At 64.3% G+C, this 14602-nt stretch overlaps 3 protein-coding genes across 7 annotated transcripts; 1 reads left to right on the top strand and 2 right to left on the bottom strand.

Moving 5' to 3' along the window:
- Positions 1-965: 965 nt before the first annotated feature.
- Positions 966-2476, bottom strand: TMEM276 (transmembrane protein 276). 2 transcript variants are annotated; one of them, XM_067712532.1, is made up of 3 exons: positions 2178-2475; positions 1922-2036; positions 966-1756 (listed from the first exon to the last, which is right to left on the bottom strand). In XM_067712532.1, the coding sequence occupies exons 2-3, from the start codon at positions 2012-2014 to the stop codon at positions 1271-1273; spliced, it is 579 nt and encodes a 192-aa protein (XP_067568633.1). In that variant the 5' UTR covers positions 2015-2036; positions 2178-2475; the 3' UTR covers positions 966-1270. The 2 variants fall into 2 exon arrangements, with proteins under 2 accessions (XP_067568633.1, XP_067568632.1); XM_067712531.1 differs by having other exon boundaries at positions 1922-2476.
- A 613-nt stretch (positions 2477-3089) lies between these two features.
- KIFC2 (kinesin family member C2) lies at positions 3090-10176 on the top strand. 4 transcript variants are annotated; one of them, XM_067712526.1, is made up of 18 exons: positions 3091-3536; positions 3704-3785; positions 3966-4117; positions 4247-4385; positions 4524-4648; positions 4740-4805; positions 4894-5022; positions 5446-5529; positions 5695-5758; positions 5836-5945; positions 6335-6443; positions 6554-6711; positions 8382-8486; positions 8569-8690; positions 8788-8911; positions 9016-9145; positions 9231-9487; positions 9578-10176. In XM_067712526.1, exons 1-18 carry the CDS (start codon positions 3369-3371, stop codon positions 9830-9832), a joined length of 2379 nt encoding a protein of 792 aa, XP_067568627.1. In that variant the 5' UTR covers positions 3091-3368; the 3' UTR covers positions 9833-10176. The 4 variants fall into 4 exon arrangements, with proteins under 4 accessions (XP_067568625.1, XP_067568627.1, XP_067568626.1 ...); XM_067712525.1 differs by having other exon boundaries at positions 5644-5758; XM_067712527.1 differs by having other exon boundaries at positions 3092-3467; positions 5644-5758.
- Positions 10154-12998, bottom strand: FOXH1 (forkhead box H1). The gene is made up of 3 exons (XM_067712528.1): positions 11994-12998; positions 11594-11698; positions 10154-11489 (listed from the first exon to the last, which is right to left on the bottom strand). Exons 1-3 carry the CDS (start codon positions 12300-12302, stop codon positions 10686-10688), a joined length of 1218 nt encoding a protein of 405 aa, XP_067568629.1. The 5' UTR covers positions 12303-12998; the 3' UTR covers positions 10154-10685.
- Positions 12999-14602: the final 1604 nt, after the last annotated feature.

The raw sequence follows: 14602 nt of genomic DNA, 5'->3' as shown, positions 1-14602 counted from the left end.
GTTTTCCCTGTACGCTCCCCCACCCCGCCGCCGCCTACGCCCCCTTGTTCTCTCAGTCACGTGAGCGGAGCGAGGCCAATGGGAGGGCCGCTCGGGGAGACAGCGCGACGGCCAGAACCAATGGGCACACGAGGGCCCGCCCCTGCATAAGGTGGGCGGGGCCCCGGGCGACCCGCTGAGGGGCGATCTTTGGGGCCCGAATAGTCTTGGCGTCAGGGCTGAGCGCGGTGCTTCCCGCCAGTCCGGCCCGGGACCACACGCCTTGGGTGCCCCGGAACGGAGGGCAACCTTGGACCCCCACGTCCAGATGTGCCTGCGCCTTTGTCCCCGGACGCCCAGGCTAGCGTGCGCGGGGCTCTGGCCTGGGTGGCCGGAGCGAGAAACTGCCGGCCACCTCTCCCCTCCTGTGCGGGAAGAGATGTGCTTCCACAGGACGCGAGTGCAGGGACTCCCCAAGGGAGGACTCTGGACCCGGAATCTAACCCACTGCTCTGCCCGATCCCGTTTCATAACCCTGGGGTTGGGAGCTGAAGAGGCGTCCGCTGAGGAAAGCGAGGGTCTTAGGAAATCAGGACTTGCCTTGCACAGGCCGATGGGCAAACGGGTAGAGGTCGAGTCAGCCCTGGGAGGGGATGTACATTTCTGGGAACAGCTGTGGTGCGGCCCTCCCCTGCCCCCACCCCAGCCGGCAGCCGGTTAAGGTCACTGCCCCATAGGGCCACCAGCCAGACCTTGCAAGGATATTCAGAACTCCACCGTGTTCCAGGAGAGCAAGGGCTCCTGTATCTTCTCAGTCCAGGGGTCCTCCTTACAAAGGTGCCGGCAGGCCAAGTTGAGTGAGGCCCCCAGGGCTGGTTCCAGCACATTGCCTTCCTTTGCTCAGGGAAACCAGTTGCTGCCCTGGGAGCCTTAGGAAGCTCACTGGAGGCCCTCTCAATCCGACTCAAGAATAGGCAGAGTCCATATTCCTGCTAAATCCCTAAGGTTTATTGGAGACCAAGCCTCTCTCTGGATCCACAACTATGGCCCGCCCAGAATCAGGCCCCGAAACATGCCCGGGACCCAGTCCCCCTCATTTTGGTCTAGGCAAGTCCTCACACTGCGCTAGAGAAGGAGATAGTACCCAGACTCTGCCCCCTTACCAGTCACTCTGCAGCAAGCTGGCTTCGGTTGAAGGAGAGTCTCTCCCTAGAGGAGGAGGCCCTAGGAGCAGGACCATGAGGGTAAAGTGGTAGCCAGGGCAGAAGCCTCGCCTTGCTGTCCCCAACCATCACCCCCACTGCAGGCGCTGTGTGTGCAGGGCCCGGTGGTAGGCCCAGCTGCCTCCGGCCAGGGCCCAGCGACAGACGTCCTCCTTTGGCAGCAGCAGCAGTCTGTCCTCCTCCAGCCGGCTCAGGAGGCCTGCGGCGCCGAGCATCACCCCCCCCAACATTCCATAAGTGTTGGTCGTGAAAACAGCCACAATGAGGATGGTCACTGCGACCACCAGCACCACTGCCTGCCCAGCCACAGAGCGGCCCTCAGCACCAAGGTGCTCACCAGCCACTGCCAGGACCATGCCTCCTCCCAGGAGCAGGTTGGCGGAGGAGCAGTCCCCATTCACCCAGTGGAAATCGAAGGCCAGGAGGGGCAGGCCAATGACAGTGGCCACCCAGGCTCCAGCAAGACAGTCTTCATCTGTGCCCAGCCCTGGGGCCAGCATGGTGGCAGCAGCCAGGGCCTGGAGCAGGAAGCCAGCAGCGGCCCCTCGATTTGCCTGTCAACACAGGGAAGGGAGATGTGGGAAAAAGAGGCCAGGACCTCCCTTTAAACAGGGAAGGGTCTGAAGGTCTCACAGAAGTCGGGCCCCCACACTTACCTCCCACCACCCTCTAGGGATTTGGGAGTGGGCTATGCCCCTGACCGGCCCCAGTGTACTCACCTGGGCAGTGCTCAGGGCTGCATACAGAGACACTGATCCCAGCGCCAGGTGGGACAGGGCGGAGCTCCACTCGCGCCCTGGCCTGGGGGCCATGACACGTCGGGCGGTAGTGAGTCTGAGGGAACGGGAAAAGGATCCTCAACTTTGGAGAAGAACGTAGAAGCCGGCGACAGGGGGCCCTAAGGGTGTCTCTCCAGGATTCCCAGGTTCCAGAACCCCATTTCTAAATATTGTTATGGGCTCATCCGAAACTCACAGGAGCCCTGAGGCCACTGGACACAACCTTTGGGGAAGAAGAACCTAAATCCGCCGGGAAAAGACGGTGCGGGGCCTGGACTGGGTGGGCGTTAGCTCTGGCGTCCTGGAACCCAAGTCGGCGCAGGGCCTGGGGGAGAGGGGCGCAGGGCCCCACGCTCGGGGAGCCGCCGTCCTCGGAACCCGGCCCGGAAAGAGCGACGGCGCAGGCACTCAGAGACCGCTGAGCTGCGCGACGCCAGCGCAGCGGCGAGCGGAGGCCCACCGCGCCGCCCTCTGGCTGCCGCTCCGCCTCCCGCGCCGGGTGTGCGACGGCCCCGCGCCAACCAACGAGAGGAGCGGAGGCTAGAGCGGCCGGAGGGGGGGCGGGGCCGGGGCGTCGCGGGCGTGGAGGAGAGCTAGACTGGGTTGTAAGAGTGGGCGGGGCTAGGAGAAGGGGTCTCTGCTTGGTACTGGACGCACACGCCCGCTGGTTTGGGGGGAGGGAAGGGGCTCGAGGAAGGAGCCGTGAGGGGAGGGGCAGTGAGAGGTGGGGTTGGAGGAAGGGGCGGGTCGGAGTTGGAGGAAGGGGCGATGAGGGGAAGGGCCGAGGAAAGGGTGGCGAGAGGAGGGGTTTCTAGGGGAGGGGCTGAGGAAGGAGTGGTGAGGGAGGGGTCGGGGAGGGGGAGAGGGATTGGAGGAAGCTGCGGTGAGGAGCGGGGCATTGAGGGGAGGGGTTGGAAGAAGGGGCCGAGGAGGACGTAGGGCGGAGTTGGAGGAAGGGGCGGTAAGGAGAGGGGCTGAGGAGGGGGCGGGGCCGAGGAAGGGTATTGAGGGGAGGGGAGGGCGGCGCGGGGAGGGGTTGGAGGAAGGGGCCGAGAAGGAGGTGGAGGGGAGGGGTCGGAGGAAGGGGCGGGAGGGGAGGGTCGGAGAGGGGAGCGCTTGGTGGAAGCGGCGGTGAGGGGAGGGGCCGAGAAAGGGGCTTGAGGGGAAAAAAGGTTGGACACCTGCGGGCGGAAGGCTCTGAGTGGGTACAGCCGCGCAGGGGTCCTTCGCAGAGGACCGGTAGGGATTCTGGAAGAGGAGGTGCGGGGCCGTACCGAGGGGGCGGCCGCCAGAGCATGCGCACGGGCTCTGCAGCGGTCGGGCGCGGAGTTGGGGCGCGGGGACGCGGGGCGGCGCGAAGCGGGGCCCTCTGCCGCCCCGCGCTCTCATGTACGCCTTCTACTCGCTGCTCATCTACATCTTCTACAGCCTCTTTCGCAGGGATGGCGGGGCCGCGGCGGCCGCCGACCCTGGGAACCCCGCCCAGGTGAGCGGGGGCGGGCGCAGCTCGGCCGGCGACCCCCTTCCGGAGAACGGTTTTGCAGGCCGGCGCTGCGTAGGTCCCGGGGCGCTGACGCGGGGGAGGGGCCGTGCCGAGGACCCCGTCTCTGGTGTTGGAAGCTGAGAGCCCGGCTCCAGCCCCTCGGGCTCAGTTCTCGGAGGCAGGGAGCCCCACGGGCTGCCTGGCCTCGCCTCAGGGACTCCCCCCCGCTCCCTCCCTAGAGTGCCCGCGGCAAGCCCGGGGGTCGCCGCCGCCCCGACCAGCCCACCGCAGAGCTGTGGACCGAGCTGACCGGTCTGGTCGGTAGGTACTGTTGGTGCATCGGGAGTGCTGCGTCTCCCGGGGCAACGAGGGAGCGCCGCCGTCCGAGAGATGCAGGGGTGCCCGTGCCCTCATTGGGAGGGAGGGAGCTGGCAGGTGCCGGCTAGTGGCCTAGCATCCGACACGTGACCCAGCACGCCTACCCATCCCACTGCCTCGCAGGCTGCTCGGAGTCCGAGGATGGGCCGGGAGGGGCAGCGGAGGGCCGTCCGGCCGAGGTCTCACTGGAGGAGGCTCTCGTGCGTCTTGCGGAGTTCCTCTCAGTCCAGCTGGGGGCGGAAGAGAGCTTCGGGAATTCTGCCGACCTGAGCAAGGTAAGCAGAGTTGAGATTTCTACGGCAACCTGTTCTGTGTTCTCAGGCCTACTGATTGCCATCCATACGCCTGTATCCTCTCCACCCGGCCCCCATCCTTTTCCACTTGGATTTCTATTTCTTTCCCAGCCTGGTGATGTTCCCCCACTGTTGACGGTGACCGGTCAGCTCTTGGCCCTCCTGGCATGGATTCGGAGCCCCAGGGGGAGGCAGGTCCTGCCCCAGGCGACGCAGCCAGCCTCAGGGGTGCAGCCCCCCACTCCTGCTGGTGCGTAAGGAGTAGTGAGTTGAAGAGGGAGTTTGTCCAGGGAGTGACGCCCACCAGAACCCTAGCAGCCAGATGTGAGGTGTCCCTTCCTTCAGGCCAGAGAGCTCTTCTGTCCTGACTGGGTCCACCCCACCCCAGGATCCCCATCCCAAGAAGAAAGCCCTCCTGTTTCACCAAGGGGTGAGGCCCAGGGGCAGCAGCCTCCTCAGTTAGAGGAGGACCAGAGAGCTTGGCAGCGGCTGGGACAGCTTATCCTTGGACAGGTGAGGGGCCCAGGAGGCAGTGGGGGGTTGGGGGGGTCTGGAAGGGGACTGGAAGGAGGCGTTCCACCCGGTGCTCTTTCCTCCTTTCCAGCTGGAAGAGCTGAAGCAGCAGCTGGAACTGCAGGAGAAGGAGCTGGGCCAGCTGCGTGTGGGAGTGGTGAGGCTGCTGGGGTGGGGGCTGGACAAGGGGGACATGAGAGGGTCTCAGCCTCCAGGTGAGTTTTGAGGGCTTCCTTCTCTCCCAGGGGGCGACAGACTCGGAGAAAAGGGTTCAGCATCTGACTCTGGAAAACAAAGCCCTGAAACAGAGCCTGAGCCTTACTCGGGACCTCCTGCTGCACTGGGGCCCCGCCCCCCCCAACAGGGCCCCGCAGGTATCCTGCTCCTTAGCTGCCACTGTCCCTGCAGCCCGGGTCTCCTGCACCCTGGTCTCTAGCAACACCGCCTGGGCTTTCTCAGGACTTTGCGCTCACTGGAGCAGACGCAGGGAGCCCCCTCTGACCCTTCAGACCTGAGGCCCAGACTGGGGGTGGCAAATGCGTGGCAGCCCCTTCAGGGAGGCTGACGCCCGTGGGAGAATCCCCCCCTTCCAGCCCACGGTTTCTCCCAGTGACTGACTCCAGGAGAGCAGAGAGACGCGGGGACAGGAGCCCTGCCTGGATTGGGAGGCGGGTGTGTGACCAGCTTTGTGAGCCCCTGTCGACTTGACTTTCTCATCTGTAAAATGGCGCAGCTGGAGTGCCCCTCCCTGAGTTTCCTCCTGGCTCCACACTTCAGCTGCCCCACTCCCCTTGCAGGAACAGGAGGAGGCAGAGGCACTGCTGGAGCTCCGGGGCCGGCTTCAAGAGGCCCAGGACACCACAGAAGCTCTCCGAGTCCAGGTGGGCTCTGGGCCCAGGGGCTGGGAAGTCTGGGGCTCTGGGGAGGGGGTGTCTGAGGCAGAGCCTGGTAAGTGCCTGTTTCCTCAGTGACAGGGCTGGGGTTGGGTGGGGCAGCTAGGGGTGCAGGAGGTGCAGCTTCAGGGCCTTCGGGGGGCCCTCCGGCAGCTCCAGCAGGAGGCTGAGCAGAAGTGCAGGAGGGAGCTGCAGCAGATGCGCGGGCAGCTGGCAGGTAAGGGCTGGGCTCCGGAGCTCACGGGAAGGCTGTGGGGTCTGGGCTTTCCCTCACAACAGCCTTCCTGCCCCCAGGACTTCGTGCTCGCATGGCCAGCTTGCGTCAGGGCTGTGGGGATCTCCGAGGACTGGTCAGCACCTTTACCCAGAGCTGCCAGGGTTCGCTGAGCGAAGCCCGGGGCCAGGTCAGGACCACTCGCTCCCCTCCCTTGCACTTGTTCTCTGTGCAGCCTCGTCACTGGCCTCCCCTTGGGGAACCCCTGCTCTCCCTTCCTTTCCAGCCCCAGGGTCTTGTCTCGTCTACTGCAAATCTTAGGTTCTGGAACCAGAACAACTGTGTTCTGTGCAAACTGGGGTGACGGTGAATCCCTCACAGGATTGCCAGGAAGCCCACGGTCCTCCTCGGGTCCCTGAGCTCCATCCCAGGCCCACTGAATGACGCCCCAAGGGTCTGAAGCCACTGAAAGTTGTGGATCCCCACAGCTGGGGGCCACGTGGTGGATATTGCCCTCAGCACCCCATCCCTCGCTCTCTTCCCACTGCCTTCCCCTTCCTCACCTTTCTGTGCCCCCAGGTATCGTGGGCCCTGGGGGCACTGTCAGCGGGCGGGGCTGGGACTCAGCTCCTTGAGGCACAGCAGGGGCCCCCAACTGGATGCCCAGGGCGGCTGCTGGAGCTCAAGGGTATGGCAGGCTTGGGGAGAAAAGGGCTGGGGCAGCAGAGGTGGGGGACATGGGGGCTCTCCATGCTTCAGGATCTGGGAGGCAGCCCCCTGATCTGATCTCCACCCCAGGAAACATCCGTGTGCTCTGTCGGCTGAGGCCAGGGACACCCTCCAACTTGGTGAGCTTAGAGCCCGGCCCGGGTGGCACTGTCACCACCTGCTATCGAGGGCACCAGCGTCGCTTCCGCCTGGACTGGGTCTTCCCTCCACACGCCAGCCAGGAGGAGGTGATGCTCCACTCTTTCACCTGTGTCAGCTGTCACTCAGAGTTCCCTGGAGACCAGAGAAGGCTCCTGTCTGTCTGCCCTCCCAGGAGAGAGGGCGGCTGGACTCCAGCAGGGAAGGGGAGGGAGCCAGAGGGTCTGGGAGGCAGGACTGGTATGCTAGCTGGGCACCTACTTTCTTTCCAGGATTTCCGCTTTGCATCCCCCCACCAAACTCTGCAGGCTGGGGGGGACAGACTTTATGGCTTAAACAGGAAGATTAACATTTTCAAAAGTAACTTTGTGCCAGGAAACGAAGGAAAATGAACACGTTTGAGGTGATGGTTACTCAGGGGGCTGTGGAGCATGGCTGGGGTGCTGTTGTTGTTGTGAGGTCAGTACTGTGACCTCCCTCCCGCAGGCTTCACTGACTGCCCACTCCCCTGGCCCAGGGTCCAGAGATGGTCAGCTCTGAGGGTGGGTAGCTCTCCTTGTTTTGTTGGCAAGGGGAGTGGGGGGGCACAGGTGAGCTTCCAACCCCAGCCCCCCGCTGCCTCGTTTCCTGCACACTATCTTCACTGCACACCAACTTGCAACTAGAGCTCAGGAAACAAGGCTGAGAGCTGGGAGGGGGTGAGGCGAGGGGCAGAGCTATCAGAGACCCAGACCTGTGCTGGCCTCACGGGGACAGACTGTGATGAGAGTGCCTGGCAGGTACTCCCTTCCTCACTTTTTGGGGCACCGCAGCCGTTTTCCACCTACCTCTATTTACCCCCCATACCACCCCCACCCTGTCTTCAGCCTCCATCCCAACTGCAGCCCTGAACAGGGGCCCCTCGTCTACTGTCCTCTGGGTAGCCTTCCTAGACAGGGTCCTCCACTTCTGGCTGAAAGAGCCGAAGGGCTGTTACTGGGCTCCCTCACCTGTATTCCCCATCTCTGTCTGCAGTAGCGCCCCCGACGCTCCTTTCTAGTCATGGAATCCTAGCAACCTCACTGGCAATTCTGGATTCTGCCCTTGTAGCTGGCAACCAAAATTTCAAAGAGATCTGACAGCCCAGTGGTTACCCGCCACCTGGGCACAAAAGCTGGCCGACTGTGTCATTGCTCAAGAGGCTGCTGCTGGTGTCCAGTTGCCAAAGGACGCAAGTCCCAGCTCCATCTCCCCTTCACCTGCCTCTCTGCACCCTCCCAGGGCCCGACTTCCAGGATCCTGGTTGCCCACCAGCCTCCACACATGGGACCCTCTGGGTTCATCTTTCATGTCCCAAGTGCTGCACTAGTCCTCTTGGTCTGCATTCTCACTTAATCCTCACAACAGGTGCCCCTACAGCCCTCATCTCACAGAGGGCAAGATGAGTGACTTGCCTCCAGTCACACCCAGGGTTTGAACTTGGCCATCAAGCCCAGGGTCTGGGCTCTTGCCTGCTACACCCCCAAGCCTTCCAAGCAGTCAATCGTCAATCAATACTCTGCATCACCTGTTCCTGCTACCTGTCACGTCCCTTCCCTACTTTGCCTGGCAAATTCTGGCAAATGCCACCTTCTCCAGGGAGCCTCACCTGTCTGTTGGGAGATCCACTCTTCCACTGTGCTCCCCTAGAGCCAGCCTCCTTCCAGGGGAATCAAGTTTTGTTCACACCTTGCCCCAGGTCCTGGGGCTTAGGGCCCCTCCCAACCCCTCCTACTCCTAGGTCTTCAGGGAGCTGGAGTCGGCTGTGCTGTCCTGCCTCGGAGGCTACAGTGTCTGCATTTTCACCTACGGTCAGACAGGGACGGGAAAGACCTACAGCATGGAGGTGGGAAAGGGGGCAGTCTGGGTGGCTCCTGGGGCCAGTGGCTGGGATGTGAGCCCGATGAGGCACCCCACCCCCTCCCCAGGGCCCACCTGAGGACCCTGGCATAGCTCCTAGGGCGCTGCAGTCACTGTTCCGGGAGATGGGAACAGGGGGACAGCACCACGTGACCCTCAGCATGGTGGAGATCTACAACGAGGCTGTCAGGTCAGGGCCGCAAACGGTGCCTCCTCCCCGCCCGGGGGCCCCAACTTCTGGCTCCGCCCCTCAGAACCCCCAACAGAGCCTTCCCTCTTTTCGCCAGGGACCTCCTAGCCCCAGGGCCTCCCCAGCGCCTGGCAGTGAGGCAGGGCCCAGCAGGCGAAGGGGGGATCCAGGTGGCTGGCCTCACCCACTGGGACGTGCCCAATCTGGAGTCGTTGCACCAGGTGAGGGTGCCCCGTGGGGCCACGCAGCCCTCCAAGCCCCCGCCCTGTACTCCCACCTGGGCCGCGGACGCCGCAGCAGGCCAGCCCTGTCCTCCGTCCTCCAGATGCTGAACCTGGGGAGGAGCAACCGGGCCACCGCCGCCACAGCCATGAACCAGCACAGCTCTCGTTCGCACGCCCTGGTCACGCTGACGCTGCGCACGGCGTCCCCATCAAGCGGTCCCGGCACCGCAGGTACCTCGGCGTCTGAGTCCTGCGGGGGGCTTCGCTGCACCCGAGACCGGGCCTCCCTCCACGCCGGGCTCGCTCGCCCCTGCAGGCACGCTGCACCTAGTGGACCTGGCAGGGTCCGAGCGCGCCTGGAAGGCAGGGGCGGCCGGCACGTCGCATGAAGACCGGGACGGCGCTCAGCGTCTGCGGGAGGCTCGGACCATCAACCGCTCGCTGCTGGCGCTGGGAGGAGTGATGGCCGCGCTGCGGGCTCGCCGGCCACACGTGCCCTTCCGCGACTCGCAGCTCACGCGCCTGCTGCAGCCCGCACTGGGCCCTGGCGCCACCGCTGTGCTGCTGCTGCAGGTGGGACCAGGCGGCCGCGGCCCGCGGGAGGGTCGTTTGCATGCCAGGCGCCGCCCACCCGGGCCCGCCCACCAGCGCCGCTCCCCGCAGGTCTCCACGCGGCCCGAGGATCTCGGCGAGACCGTGTGCTCGCTCAAGTTCGCCGAGCGAGTGGGGCGAGTGGAGCTGGGGCCTGCTAGGCCCCGCAGGGCCCCGCGCTCCGGGACGCCCTCCTCCCTGAGCACCGACACACCACTCTCTGGGACCCCCTGCACCGCCACGCCCTCGCCCGGCAGCCCTCCAAGCCCCGGCCTGGACAGCGGCTCCAGCTCGGCCCTGGCACCGCCGGAGGACCTGCCTTCGTAGTCCTGCCCGAGGAGTCTGGGTCGCGTCTCTGCCGGCAGAGGCAGCGAAGTCCCTATTCCCCCCACGACCTCCTTGATCTCTGGGGGCCCGCTGCCCCCCAGACTCCCAGAGTCCACCCCTTTCTGTCCCGCCCCCAGAAGTGTTCCGCCTGGGGTAATGATCACACCACCGCCCCCCCCCCCCCCCCCCCGGCCCAGGCCCTTAGCTTATCACCATCTGCTGTTATCGCCGCGCACAGCAGGGGATCCCAGAGTCGCGGAGGCAGACCCTGGCCAAGTGGCCACCAGACTCACTACCCCATCACCAAACATCGGACTTGCATTAAAATGTCGTTTGTTCCTTTACTCTTATCTTCCCCACTACCACCACCAAAACCAGGTAGGGTCTCCATTCTCCGTCCCCTCCCCCCAAAGGTGCTACCTCCTTGCCAGGCAACAGTGGAGGGGGGACAGGACTTAGGGATGGAGCGGCTGGGGTGGTCATCAGGTCTACCCTCCCCCAGCCCGGAGCCAGGGAGGGGAAGTGACAGATGGTGATGGATGGATGGATGGATAGATGGACAGAGGGCTGCAGAAGGTGGGACCAGGAAGGGGACAGGAAGGGCTACTTCAAGCACAGCCCTGTTCCTTCCAGCCTTGCCTCTCGGGGTAAGAGAGGCATGACTGACCGTCAGGGCTGCGGTGGTGCCCAGCTGGGCCACAGCTCTTCGGGAGTGTCCAATAAACACGCGATTCTCAGCACGGCTGGTACCTCGTGTATCGAGGCGGAGCCACACATCCCTTAGTTTCCCCTCAACAGGCCTCAGGGTGGCAGGAGAGGGTGGGAGAGGAAAGCAGCCCCTGCCCTGGGAGCCTCACAGGCTGTACCAGGAGAGTAGCCAGCCTGGGGTAGGGGCAGCCAGGTCTCGGGGGTGGCTAACCCACGCATCATAGATGCTTTTGTTGGGTGGCACCCCCTGGAAGAGGGCATCTAGATCCCAGAGCAGCCTTGGGGGGCCATGGGTTTCAGGGACCACCCCCCAATAGCCTGTGCTGGTTGAGGGGGGGCACCGGGGGCAGGAGGTGGGTGGCAGTGGGGCAAATGGCATCACCACGTTGGGAGTGTAAATGGGCAAGTAGGAGGTAGGTAGCTGCCCCCAAAGCGAGGCCCTGTGGCTTCCACCAGGGAGTCCCCCAGGGCCTGGGGTACCCTGCAGTAAGTGCAGGGGCCAGGCTCTGGGTTCAGGGGAGAGGGGCGAGGGCCTGCTGTTTCCCCCCTGGGAAGTCTCCCCTTCTGCTCTCAGGGACCCTGGGAGGGGGCAGACGGGCCACAGAGGCCTCTCAGAGGTGGGGACTGGAGTGGGTGCCTCTTCCTCCCCTATGCGAACTGAGCCTGACCGACTTGGGCTGCTCGGCGGCGCCCCCTCCCCGGAGTCCCCTAGCAGAGACTTTATGCTGAAGCCCTCGCGGGGCGGCGGCTGGGGACTGGGCGGCCGGTAGGGCCGGCCATGCAGCACATAGGGGCCCAGGTCCTTGGCGAAGGCTCCCCTGGCGCCCCTGCTCTGCCAGCGCCTGCACAGGGCCGTGTTCTGCAGCCGCAGCGCCTCGGCTGGGATCAGGCTCACGTCGACCGCCCAGAAGTTGCCCTTGGCCTGGGGCTTCGCGGGATCTTTGGGCACCTGGTGGAGGAGGGGGGCAGGCTTGGGTGGGGCTGTACGACCCCGGATACTCAGGATTTCCGCCCGCGTCCCGCCCCCAGGCTCCGACCCTCGCCCTGCCCCACCTTGCGGAAGCACCGGTTGGAGGAGAGGTTGTGGCGGATGGAGTCTTTCCAGCCCTCGTAATCGTCCCTGAAGAAGGGGAACACGGCCTGGACCTGACGGATGATCTGAAACCATCGGGCGGGCAGCGGGCGCCGTGAGCCGGGGCGCGTGGGTGGGGGGCCACGCTGCCCCTCCCCTCGCCTCTGCGTGGCCCCCCTCGCCGGGAAGGGGCCTGCCTGAGTGCTTTAGCTCTCTCCCTGGGTGCCCAGGCCAAGGACCGGCCCCACTGGCATGGCTGGGTAGGGCCAGGTCGGGGTGGAGGCCGGAGCCTGAGCCTCCGAGCAGGGGCCAGGTGGAGGACGCTTCCGGGGACAGGTCCGATCACGGAGTGTGAGGGAGAGCGGGCGGGGATCCTCTCACCTGGGCCAGCTTCAGCCTGCGGGAGGGTGCGGCCTGGATCACCAGGGCGATCATGGCCAAGTAGGTGTAGGGGGGCTTGTCATGCCGCAGGTATCTCTTCTTCCTCCTCTGGGGGTGCTGGGAGGGCGACTCCCCCCCGGGGAGCCCCAGGCGGGGGTTGCTGCAGGGCCCCATGCAGAGGAAGCAGGCAACGTGGGCAGGGGTCCGGCCGGGTGGTGGGCGCAGGGCACTGGGGCAGTGTGGTAGTGTGGTGAGGAAGAGCTGGGGCCTGAGGCCAGGCGGGGGCTGGCGGGCCAAGCCCTTTATCATTCGGATGGAAGGGGGAGGGGAGGGGAGGCCAAGGGAGGTAGAAATACGCGGTGGGGGAGGGGAGCGTGCAGAGGGCAGCCACAATTAGCAGGTTTCGGTTAATCTGGAAGGGAGGGGCAGGAAAGACTCCAGTGGGGGCTGCAGGCGGCCACCCCCCAGGCCTCATTCCTCACCGCTGGGCTGCCTTTGGCACCCCCCCTAGAGCTGTAAGGAAAAGCCCTTGGAAGGGTCTTATGACCCACAGTTACTTTATCCCATCTAGATCCCAGGTTCACATTTAACAGATGGGGGAGTGATTGGTCCAAGAGGAGCCGCCAAGAAGGGGTGGGTCCTGCCCAGAGTTCAAGGCCAAGCAGCTAGCAGGACTTGGGTGGTGGTCTGGGGGGGCTTCCTAGAGGAAACCTCAGAAATAAAAGAAGGATACAGTTGACTCAAGGGATTTTCCCACAGGCTGCTGCATGGCCCCAGAAGGCTCCCCAGGCCCTGGAGGTCACTTTCCTTCCCTCCTTGGTGCTGGTCAACAGTGGGTCCTGGGAACTGACCATAACAATAGTCCCTCATTATGCCCTGTGCACCTCACTGGTCCTGGGTAAGCTGGACCCCCCTGGCTTGAGAGAACTTCCTGGAAGTATGTTTGCCTCCCTACTCTTCTGGTCCTCTGGGTCCAGATACTCTGGAGGTTGTCCCCTGAGGAGGACGCCACTTGGTCCTCTGGGGCACTCAGGCAGTGCCCCTGGGTGGGTGTGCATGGAAGGAGAGGCCTTATAGCTGTAGGTATTTACTGGCTACCACTTGGGGCCAGGCCTTGAGAACACAGCCCTGTGGGTCATGGTGCCTGCCCAGGGGAGCCTGCAAGAACCACTTGGCATCACCCTGGGCAGGAGTGAGGACAGGTGTGTTATGTCTGGGTACACAGGGCTTCCCAGGCAGCCCCAATGCCCTGTGGCTTAGGCGAGGAGGGAGATGCTCCCCAGGCAGCAGGGGGGTAGGCCTGAGTAGAGGAGGGGCACTCTGGGAGACAGAGTGGAGGCTGAGCCTGGGGAGGCCTGCAGGGCCAGCACCCTTTGGTCAGCCCTGGCCAGAGCTTCTGAGTGCTTTAGCAGGCACGGGGCCTGGCCCAAAGGTGCGATTCTGGAAAAATGCCTTTGGCAGCTGCCCGGAGACATGGTCCTCCCGGGTCCCAGACCCTTCTGTCCCCTGACCTCCTCCCTGGCCATCTAGTCTGTGGCTCTCCCCCTCAAGTCAGTCAGGGCCTGTGCTCTGTACCCTGACCCAAAGCCTGGGTTCCCCCCGGTGAGGACTGGGCAAGTCTGCAAAGGGATTATCTGGCCCGGGACACCAGCAGTGGTGGGGTGTTGCTACTAGGACCCCAGACCCGAGCAAAGCCACAGAAGCACAGGGAGACTTTCTATCGCTTCACTCTTAAGATTTCGGCTTTTCTTGGGCGGCAGCAGCACCCCTTCCGAACACACACCAATTATACCCTTAGAGGGTGGAAAATCTGCAGCCTACAGTGGGTGCCCAGCTCTCACTGAGGTGCTGAGGGAAGGGGTGAGTGATGGGTGCAGTGGAGGAGGAAGCCTGGAGCTGAGATGGATGATGTATGTGGGGTACCACACGGCTCCCTCCACTATCTCAGACTCTTTCTTCAGACTTCACCTGGCTTCCTCTGGATCCCTATGTCACCTCCTCAACTCCTGTCTGTTTCCAGGGCTCTAGCTGAGGGGTCCTTGTGTCTCACCAGGCGACCTATGGCTTCCTAGCTCCACTCGGTCATTTGAGAGGTCTTTTTCTCCAACAGGTCTTAAGTCACCCCCTCTCCTCCACTGGTCCTCCTGTGCTTCCAGGATAAAGCCCAGCTCTTGGTTTGGCGTTCAAGGCTCCTCATGTCCTGACTGTTCATCACTGACCGCACGTACCACCCTACCGGGCCCCCGCCCTCCTAAACCACCACCTCAATTCTTCCCACCGGGTCCTTCCACCTCTGCGCATGCTCTTCTCTACACCAGTGATGCCCCTGCTTTGTCGAGTGAACTCTGACCCTTCCTTAAAAGCTCAGCGTAAATAGATGACCACCCTCCTGGGAACCTTTTGATTACTTGCCCTTCCCGCCCCAACCGGGCCCCACCGCGCCGAGGACGCCCCTACCACAGACGTTTGCACCGTGCGGTCAGCAACCTCCCTCTACTTGCTCCGCGCAAGCCCCGCCCCCGCGCGGCTCGGCCCCGCCCCCGCGGCTCGGCCCCGCCCCCCGCGGCTCGGCCCCGCCCCCTGCTCCCACTGGCAGCCGCGGCTTCCGG

Source organism: Pseudorca crassidens, chromosome 17, assembly GCF_039906515.1.
Source record: "Pseudorca crassidens isolate mPseCra1 chromosome 17, mPseCra1.hap1, whole genome shotgun sequence".
Classification (NCBI taxonomy): Eukaryota; Metazoa; Chordata; class Mammalia; order Artiodactyla; family Delphinidae; genus Pseudorca; species Pseudorca crassidens.
Note: the sequence above shows the minus strand (reverse complement) of the source record. Positions and strands in the feature narration are given on the sequence as shown.

Bases quoted from the DNA above. Each gene is read 5' to 3' on its own strand.
- TMEM276 (XM_067712531.1), bottom strand. From the start codon at position 2,014: ATGGCCCCCAGGCCAGGGCGCGAGTGGAGCTCCGCCCTGTCCCACCTG. The intron at 1,757-1,921 runs GTGAGTACACTG...CTGTGTTGACAG, and splicing joins CAGCCCTGAGCACTGCCCAG to GCAAATCGAGGGGCCGCTGC.
- KIFC2 (XM_067712524.1), top strand. From the start codon at position 3,369: ATGTACGCCTTCTACTCGCTGCTCATCTACATCTTCTACAGCCTCTTT. The intron at 4,806-4,893 runs GTGAGGCTGCTG...CTTCTCTCCCAG, and splicing joins GCCAGCTGCGTGTGGGAGTG to GGGGCGACAGACTCGGAGAA. The intron at 8,691-8,787 runs GTCAGGGCCGCA...TCTTTTCGCCAG, and splicing joins ATCTACAACGAGGCTGTCAG to GGACCTCCTAGCCCCAGGGC.
- FOXH1 (XM_067712528.1), bottom strand. From the start codon at position 12,302: ATGATAAAGGGCTTGGCCCGCCAGCCCCCGCCTGGCCTCAGGCCCCAG. The intron at 11,699-11,993 runs GTGAGAGGATCC...CGATGGTTTCAG, and splicing joins GCAGGCTGAAGCTGGCCCAG to ATCATCCGTCAGGTCCAGGC. The intron at 11,490-11,593 runs GTGGGGCAGGGC...CTCCTCCACCAG, and splicing joins CCAACCGGTGCTTCCGCAAG to GTGCCCAAAGATCCCGCGAA.